This window comes from Magallana gigas, chromosome 1, assembly GCF_963853765.1.
Source record: "Magallana gigas chromosome 1, xbMagGiga1.1, whole genome shotgun sequence".
NCBI classification, from domain to species: domain Eukaryota; kingdom Metazoa; phylum Mollusca; class Bivalvia; order Ostreida; family Ostreidae; genus Magallana; species Magallana gigas.
The window spans coordinates 39,769,177-39,779,096 of record NC_088853.1 but is presented as its reverse complement, the minus strand read 5'-3'; the positions used below and the strand labels follow the sequence as shown (position 1 = coordinate 39,779,096).

Sequence of the window (9,920 nt, the reverse complement as noted above, 5' to 3'; positions counted from 1 at the left end):
TATACAGGAATCTGTACGGAACACAAGACTTATCCGGAAATATACAAAATTACAAATGATTATAGAGATGGTGTAAATTACTTGATGCTTCACATTAATACAATTAATTGTAACCAGAATATCAAGATATAAGTATATTTCGAATTACATCTACCAAGTATAATTATACCCCCGCTCCGAAGGAGAGGGGGTATACTGTTTTACCTTTGGTTGTCTGTCTGTCCGTCTGTCTGTCTGTCCATCCGTAACAACAATTTCTGTCGCATTTATCTCAGCAACTATTTATCGCAGATGCTTGAAATTTTAACACAGTGTTTGTTAAGGCATGCCATATCGTGGGATATATTTTTGTACCAATCGGACGTCAACTTCGTGTTAAATGACGACTTTGCTTATTTTTTAACCAAAATTTTCAAACAAATTTTCGTCAAAGATTTCTCAGCAACTATTTATTGCAGATGCTTGAAATTTTAACATAGTGTTTGTTAAGGCATGCCATATCGTGGGATATATTTTTGTACCAATCAGACGTCAACTTCCTGTTAAATGACGACTTTGCTTATTTTTTAGCCAAAATTTTCAAACAAATTTTCGTCAAAGATTTCTCAGCAACTGTTTATTGCAGATGCTTGAATTTTTTTCACAGTATTTGTATAGGCATGCCATATTGTGGGATATATTTTTATACCAATCAGACGTCAACTTCCTGTTAAATGACGAGTTTGTTTATTTTTAGCAAAACTTTTCAAACAAATCACCGTCAAAGAATTCTCAGCAACTGTTTATCGCAGATGCTTGAAATTTTTACACAGTGTTTTTTAAGGCATGCCATATCGTGGGATATATTTTTGTACCAATCAGACGTCAACTTCCTGTTAAATGACGACTTTGTTTATTTTTTGCCAAAATTTTCAAACAAATTTCCGTCAAAGAATTCTCAGCAACTATTTATTGCAGATGCTTGAAATTTTAACACACTATTTGTTTAGGCATGCCATATTGTGGGATATATTTTTGTACCAATCAGACGTCAACTTCCTGTTAAATGACGACTTTGCTTATTTTTTAACCAAATTTTCAAACAAATTTTCGTCAAAGATTTCTCAGCAACTATTTATCGCAGATGCTTGAAATTTTAACACAATATTTGTATAGGCATGCCATATCGTGGGATATATATCTGTACCGATCGGGTGTCAACTTCCTGTTAAATGACGACTTTGTTTATTTTAGCCAACATTTTCAAACAAATTTTCGTCAAAGATTTCTCAGCAGCTATTTATCGCAGATGCTTGAAATTTTAACACACTATTTGTTTTGGCATGCCATATTGTGGGATATATTTCTCTACCAATCGGATGCCAGCTTTCTGTTAAATGTCGACTTTGCTTATTTTGCATATTCACATCAGAGCGGGGGTATCACTAGTGAGCATTGGCTCACAGATATCTTGTTTCCTCTATTTCTTACAGAAAGTTATTAGTAACTCATAGCTTTATAGAAATAGCCAGACTGAAATATACACGCCCCATTTATCGAATGGTCGAAATTTACAGCAGCTGAAAGTGACAGGACTGAAATTGCCACGACCTGTTTAATAATAGTAAAATCACGGACTGCACGAAATAATCGTGATGATGCCAGACTCAAAGTTTCACAGGAGACGATTTTGCTGTTTCTTTTAGCTAGCGTACTTTTGTACATAAACAGTAATTTAGTGGATTTTACTTACTTTTCATAATCAATTTATTAATTAGTTTAAGTTGTTATTGAAAACAATAAAATGCTTTCTTTGATGATTCAAATAATAAAATGAATAGTGCCTGTTTGGGAGGATAACAGTTGAAATTTTCACCCCTCGAAAACCAATGTCAACCGACGCGAAGCGGAGGTTGACAACGGTTTCCTCGGAATGTCAATTTCATTTGTTACCCTCCCAAATAGGCACTATTTATATAATGTTTACGTTGTACATTTACCAAGTATTTCCCCTATTTCTTACAGAAAGTAATACGTAATTCATAGCTCTATAGAAAGAGCAAGACTGAAATTTACACGCCCCATTTTTCGATTGGTCGACATATACAGCGGCTGAAACTGGCAATAAAGTGACAGGACAGAAAGTGATACGCCCTGTTTATCGATTGGTCGGGACCTAAAACTACCTGAGAAAAATCATGTCATGATGGTGTCTGACTTAAAGTCTCACATGAGACGATTTGGCTGTTTCTTTTAGCTACAGTACTTATGTTAGTAAATAGTAATTTAGTGAATTTTACTTTTTACGCTCAATTTAATAATTAGTTAAAAGAAGGATCTTAATACAAACAATAAAATGCTTTCTTTGATGATTCATGCGGGTTATGAAGGTAGAAATCATTGCAGTAAAAATTTACATAACGCGCTAACGCGGGTTATGTATTTTTTCATTGTAGAAACTGCCTAAACATGTATAAAAGGAATAAAGTGAGTTTGCATTCATAGAATATATTTTATTTAAGCCATATCACTTTTTTTTTCTTTCCTACAATCAAAACTGACATCATACTCCAATTTTCTAATAAATGCGTCATCAACTATAGTTAGTACTTTTTTTTATAATCAACAAAATATAGATAGTGCATGCTCCATGATTTATGATTTCCCCTATTTACGGATGGATTGAATGCAGTTATAATGTAAATTCCAACGCTGATCCAATTAGCAAAGGTCACGGTGTATGCTACGTGCAGGAGTGACAAACTGATTGATTAATCATTATATACAATGTCACAAAAAGAACTTTTGCTTTCATTTTTATGAAATAGAAGTACGTTTAATCATATAATTGTTTTTCAATGATTCACTGTCCCCCCCCCCCCCCCAAAAAAAAGCTCTTCGGTACACCTTAGCATTGCATGTATTATTCCGCTAGCGAATTGCGTTTTCAACATTGTTTAATGAGTAAAAACTTGTGTTGATCATTTTATAAGCATTGGCATAATAATCAGTGTATCTCTTATATTATTTGCCCCTCTCACAAATTATATTATATCTTGAATCGCACGGATAATCATGCCAAAGGCCCTCATCTGACAAAGCACAATCCTCAGCAGTGCCACCGCTTGGTTGAGACCCAACTGTATCCCAGTTTTGGAAGACCAGCTCATCCCCTGAGTGATCCCACACCCAAACTTCATTGTCTGTGTCCTCTCTGGCTCCAATCCACCACCTGTCTTCTGAAACTAAATGAATTAAATTTATAGAATTATGTGCAACAAAGCTAAGGTTCCTCTATTCATTGATAAAGGTGAGTTATTTTTATAGGCGCTGCGGTTTGAACCTGAGAGCTACAGTTCTGTTCATGTTGAAAAGTTACAATTTACGGCGCACAAAAATGCACTAGTCTATGCAATGGTCTATTTAATCTCATTTTATAACACATTCTTTACAAATACACATGCATTTGATTGCATATATTCCTTTGATACTTTGCTACATATAATGTCACTTTACTTAGTTAAATCAAATTGATAGAATTTATAATTTTATCCCTTGCCTCACCATTGTTAATGAAAAACTTACAGCACAAAAAAGGAAAAAGAAATGTTTGTTTTTTGTTGTTTTTTTTACTTTAAGCTTACATAATGTTGGTCAAGCGTAAACAGTATGAGATAAAAAAAAATCAAGCGACTAACTTTCTTCCATTAACCAGTTTTGTTCTGCCTCCGAGTTGATCTCAAGAAGATACGAGTTAAATGATTGGCATTTCGTCTGTAAATGCAAATAAACACAAAGTGCATACATATTTTCATATTTTTTTTTATATTCTACGCTGTCTTATTTTATCGAATGTAAAAAATAATATTAATGCGTTTTGTATGTTCAAAGGTTCGACGTGGTATGAAATATATATATAACGTATTAATTCTAAAAATTTGCATTGTATGTTGGCATTCGTTATATTATTTGTTATTAAATATTTGTTTGCTGAACAAAGCCTAAGAATAATTTTAAAAAGTACCGGAACCGGAAAATAGATGTAAGAAACGCGTAAGCAGAAATACCTTCCCATCATCCCATGTTAATGATGAACGAATGAAGCAATACTGAGTATCTGTAACATTTCCTGCTTGATCTAAAATTATATACATGTTAAGCGTTGTTTTTCACTTAGTTTTAACACAGCATTTACATGTTCCATAACTTTTATAATGAGATTTTTTTTCAATGCAGTTGTATACATGTGCATTTATGTACTAATATTGACACATAATGCACTCTTTCGTGAAATCAAATACAACGATGAACATGGTGTACTTTTACGGAAATAAAAATACTGTCTTTGAAACAATGAAATTATCTTATAATTCGTTGTTGAATATATCTCATATGATTTAAAACCTATGTTGACTTAATCAAGGTAATTTGTCAATTACGTATTTGGATTTTGCCCTTGAACAACATATACGTCTGGGGTTAATGAACAGAAAGAAAATCTTTGAATATTGGAAGACAAATAGTAGAAAACTCACATTTTCCTGTTTTGTTTTCACATTTAAGCTGAAATTGCAAAATCTCCTCCTTTTCTGTAAAATATAAACAATATTATTTTATTGTGAAGTGTCATTAGCAAAGATAAAAAATCAGTCCTTATACTTATTACTCAATTTACAAATGGGTATGAGAACACTTAGAGCTCCTTTTTAAAATTGGAACAAAAATACCTCTAAGCGAATTCAGTTGATTTTTTAGATTCGTTACTTGTGTTTGCAATTGCACATCTCTATCTGTTGAAAGAAAATCCAGATTTTGTATAAAGAACTTTTTTTCTTTATTTCATTATTTTTGCTTCTCTTTGTACAAACACATAATCAGCATTTATATCTCTAAATAAACGGACATAATTTAAAGCTTAGCAACTGTTGCATGAATTCAACTAAATAACCACCCGTTTAAGTACATTCAAAACCAGGAAAAAATTATTATACGGTGTAACAAATGAATTCAATGTAATATAATGAATTCAACTAAATTATCATGCGTTTAAGTACATTCAAAATCAGGGAAAAAATCATTATACGGTGTAACGAATGAATTCAATGTAATGTATTGAATTCAACTAAATTATCGTCCGTTAAAGTACATTCAAAATCAGGAAAAAAATCGTTATACGAGTTAACTAATGAATTCAATGTTATGTAATGAATTCAACTAAATTATCATCCGTTTAAGTATATTCAAAATCAGGAAAAAAATCATCATACGGTGTAACTAATGAATTTAATGTAATAAAATGAATTCAACTAAATTATCATCCGTTTAATTACATTCAAATTCAGGAAAAAAATCATCATTATGCGGTGTAACGAAGGAATTCAATGTAATATAGTGATTCAACTAAATTATCGTCCATTTAATTACATTCAAAATCAGGAAAAAAAAATCATTATACGGTGTAACTAATGAATTCAATGTAATATAATGAATTCAACTAAATTATCATCCGTTTAAGTACATTCAAAATCAGGAAAAAAAATCATCATTATACGATGTAACGAAGGAATTAAATGTAATATAATGAATCAACTAAATTATCGTCCATTTAAGTACATTCAAAATCAGAAAAAAATCATTATACGTTATAACGAAATAAAAAGCGACAGATTAAAAAGTGAGAAAAATATATTTTTAATGACTTACCATAGCATTCTTTATAACAGGCTTGTGTGGTATAAAACGATATGTCGTTCTCAATGTCATTGTACAGAGATTGGCCCTCAGTATAAGCGATCAGAGTAACCATAAAAATGATAAGACTCATTTTTGGGGGGCAGATCTAATCTTTCAATAACTGACGAAGCTGCAAAGAAATGAACGGCTTCAGTGCTCCTTTTCCTCACGAGGCTGATGCAAGTTTAATTATAAATTATTTCCATGTCATTGGAGACACCAGCAATATTTTTGAAGATTATCTGAAATTCAGGTATCATAACACTAAACAAACACATACCGTGGAGACGAAGTGTGGTGATCTTCGATAAAAATGACCGAGACGTTCTTTTAGGAAGAACAGATTAAGCGTTATGTCACTGTATTTTGTTTGACACACGTGTATATATATATATATATATATATATATATATATATATATATATATATATATATATATATATATATATATATATGAAGCTCGGAAGAGAATCAACACTAGGCATGTTTAAAGTGTAGATACTAAGCCAGTAAACTGAAAAAACAAGCACTACTACTAAACTACTCAAGAAACATTAAAAAAAAGAGCAGCTACATTATAAACAGTTTCGTTCACATCCTTTAAGAAGGCGTTGACACTGCCGCCGATCGCTCTCAAGTCTTGAGAGCGATATATATATATATATATATATATATATATATATATATATATATATATATATATATATATATATATATATAGATTCATATCGGATGTTACATAACTCGAGTGAATTAACGAGTAGTAAATGCGCCTGTTTATTGGAGATAAATTAAAAAACAAAATCCCAGCTCTCAAGTCTTGAGAGCGATCGGCGGTAGTGTCAACACCTTCCTATATATATATGCAGATTCATATCGGATGTTACGAAACTTGAGTGAATTAAAGAGAAGTAAATGCGCCTGTTTATGGGAGATAAAATAAAAAACGAAATCCCAGCGAAACTCATCGTTGAATAATCACCTACTCGATTAAACTTTGTAAAGCTCTAATTATTCGCATGATATTTGTTTTTAATTAAGGGAAAAAAATGCTTCTGTTTGAGGAAAGGTGGACGAAATAAACAAAACAGTGTTGGATTATTCAAAGAAGAAAGATAAGGAATATCCTTTAAAGTATGATTTGAAAGAAAACGTTTCAAGATTTAAGCGCGATATGTATAACATGTATTGAAAACGAATAGCAACACTATTCACAACATTGTCACTATCCTGGTCAGCTGTACCTTTAAATCATTTCCGTTTAATAATCAAAATAAGGAACACATTTTAGTTTTAGTACAGAACTTTATTATAAGCTGGTTGAAAGTGGAGTTAAAAGTTAAATCCATTCATTGTTACATTTCTAGCGTTTTTAATGATTCAACGATATAAGGGTGCTTTAATATTCAATAATATTAGTAATAATATATAATATATTACACCTTGCAATTCTTGAAAATGAAGTAAACGGTAAAGAGGAAAAACCTTGAAAAAATATTATTGAATCGCTGCACATCTTAGACAATTCTAATTATGCATTTTTCTTCCTACAAAGCTTGCTAATCAACACAGGCACTAAAACATATAAAAATATCCTTTTAAATTAATTAAATACAATCCAACCATCTTAGTAATTTTTTTTCGTTTTCATGATAACGCAGCAAAAAAATAAATATAAAGATAAAATTAGACGACCCCCGCAATTACATACAATTAGATAACTAGATATATAAGGCTTAACAGGAATATTGAGAAAAAAAAATCGTGTTGCAAATAAGAAAAGTAATTTTGATGCAAGTTGTTTTTAAAACTGCGATTTTAGAAAGAACAAAGCGGAAGGAAATCATTACATGGTTACATGTCACAAACCTGTTTGACATGCTTAAAAAGGATGTGGTTTTAAAAATAAAGTATAAACATCTATAACATGTAACACAGTTATGAGGCTTGGAAGGTCAAAAGCAGGAAGATCATTATAAATCGTATTTAAAGAAACAGTAGAACTCGTTGTTAAATAACAACGTTATTTTTTAACGACTGTTTTGATAGACACATTCTTACCGTAAACATTTGACTGCTACTACAGGGGAGGTTAATGAAAAAATAAGTTCTATATACAATCCACATCGAAATCTAGACTGCAAGGGTAACTTATTCTGTAAAGTTCCCATATTAACCATATACTGCAAACTGGGGCCCCATTTGTCCTTTGAATGAAATATCTTTTTACTGTATGTATCATAATAATATGTTTTACGGTGTGACCGTTGGGGCGAGCGCAGAAGGAACCACACATCTGTCATCATTGTTAAATGCAACCTATGGACTTGCCCTAACCAAAAAACTTGGGCTTTGTTTGAAAACTTTTACCGCCGCAAGGAACCCAAAGTTATTAAACTTTTATTCCGATGGTCCCTTCCTAGGCTTATTTACTTAATCAAACTACCACTGAGCATTAATAAAATGGTAAGCAGAATTATTTGAATATTTAGATAAACACAAAGCCGTTTGATTTTTTTTAAAGTAAATACAATTATGTTTTATCATTGCTTTACTTTTAATAATGATCATTAAAATCAGTAAACAATAAATTGTGTGTCTGTGTTATCTGTGTTTTAACTATTTTCCTCTGTGACATCAATTTTGTTTTTAATTTTTTCAATTTTTATACGCTATATAAGCGTTGTAGACATGTGCCCTTTTTAGTGTGTGATATCCAATATTATTGAAAGGTTTGACCACGCAGCACAGTTAAGGCTGTCAATAAACTCCGTTCAGACAAAAAGTACGGGAAATGTGCATTATGACATCACAGTATATTACAAACCTCGAAAGTACTTATTAATCTATTTATTAGTAAAATTAACTTATACTAATCTTTTAATTAAAATCAACAAATGCTATTACTTACAATTTTGATGTCCGTTATATCGTACACACTGAAAAATAAGCGAGATGTCGTTCTCGCTGTACTACAAAATATGACGTCATATGCTTCAAAATGACGCATTAAGTTAAATCATTGAAGGCTATCGTGCAGTTTTATAGCGAAGAAAAAAAAATGTCATACATTAACGGAAAAGTATAAATGAATATTTTGTTTAAAATTATTATTAGTGGAATGCTACCTATATAGTCTTATTTTCATTTTGTTAAAAGTATGCATCGTATAAAGAAGCCACCTCGGTTTTGTATAAAATATCGTATATCTAAAATCTGAGTACCTAAATAAATCACTTAATTGCAAGGGCATTACATGTGAATTTGAAATATGCTATGTAACTTAAAAACTTCTACGACCCTTGTAAAATCTTACAAATTAATTATTTTTTAATGAAATTAACCCTGTGACCTTCAAAATTATTCAACATATTCATTATAAATTACGGTTTCTACTAACAAATATTCTTATCTTAAAAAGTTCGCACCGTTTTTCATAATCTACGATATAACATCAAGTTATTTCATAATTCAGTTGTGAATTTTGACATGATTATGCCCTTGCAATATTGAATTTTTGAAATGACCTCAAAACCACAAATACATCTGCTTGTACCATGCGACTGCCATATCAGATGACCACTATGAACATAAAATATTGTACTGTTATACATATATTTTAGAAATATATTGCATTTAAGTGACTGTTATTGGTTTTAAAAATGACATGCCAGTTTAACTAAAGTATACGTGTTTTCATCACAAAAATTTGCCCATATTTTTATTGACCGCCTTAACTGTACTGCGCACATATGCAACTATATAACAAATACATGTAGATATTTTACAGTTTAATTCTTTTCTTTTATCTATTCATTACAAAATGACGTGGCTGCACAAAGATCTAATAATGATTAAACTTTTCTTTTTTAATAATTTTTTGTCACCTACCTAACGTATGCATATATGTTGGATAAATATGACAATAAATTTAGCATGGAACTTGCATGTGTTTTAATTTTACTAAGCAAAAAAAAATAATCATCTAAACAAAACTAATCAGCCAAAGAGTCACCGTTAACACTGATACTGAGTACTTCCTACATGTTACATCCAGTACAGATGCTTGATCCGGCTCTAAATGTATCGCGGGAAATTAAAACGCGAGATCTTTGTGACGTCATAGTTAACTTTCTTTTGCGCTCGACAGGTATCGTAAATTGTCGGACAAATTCGGGAAAGGAAATGACGTCATATGTCAGCAAATG

The 9,920-nt window shown here is 31.2% G+C and overlaps 1 protein-coding gene across 2 annotated transcripts; it reads right to left on the bottom strand.

Annotated features, from left to right (window-relative positions):
* Positions 1-1,955: 1,955 nt before the first annotated feature.
* LOC105339708 (hepatic lectin) lies at positions 1,956-6,091 on the bottom strand. Of its 2 annotated transcripts, XM_011445415.4 has the most exons (7): positions 5,993-6,091; positions 5,683-5,842; positions 4,707-4,769; positions 4,515-4,568; positions 4,047-4,117; positions 3,678-3,753; positions 1,964-3,224 (listed from the first exon to the last, which is right to left on the bottom strand). In XM_011445415.4, exons 2-7 carry the CDS (start codon positions 5,801-5,803, stop codon positions 3,004-3,006), a joined length of 606 nt encoding a protein of 201 aa, XP_011443717.3. In that variant the 5' UTR covers positions 5,804-5,842; positions 5,993-6,091; the 3' UTR covers positions 1,964-3,003. The 2 variants fall into 2 exon arrangements, with proteins under 2 accessions (XP_019927563.3, XP_011443717.3); XM_020072004.3 differs by lacking the exon at positions 4,707-4,769 and having other exon boundaries at positions 1,956-3,224.
* Positions 6,092-9,920: the final 3,829 nt, after the last annotated feature.

Excerpts from the sequence above, each read along its gene's own strand:
- LOC105339708 (XM_011445415.4), bottom strand. The coding sequence starts at position 5,803 with ATGAGTCTTATCATTTTTATGGTTACTCTGATCGCTTATACTGAGGGC. Across the intron at positions 4,118-4,514 it reads TGAAAACAAAACAGGAAAAT|ATCAAGCAGGAAATGTTACA; the intron begins GTGAGTTTTCTA and ends ATATAATTTTAG. Across the intron at positions 3,754-4,046 it reads TAACATGGGATGATGGGAAG|ACGAAATGCCAATCATTTAA; the intron begins GTATTTCTGCTT and ends TTGCATTTACAG.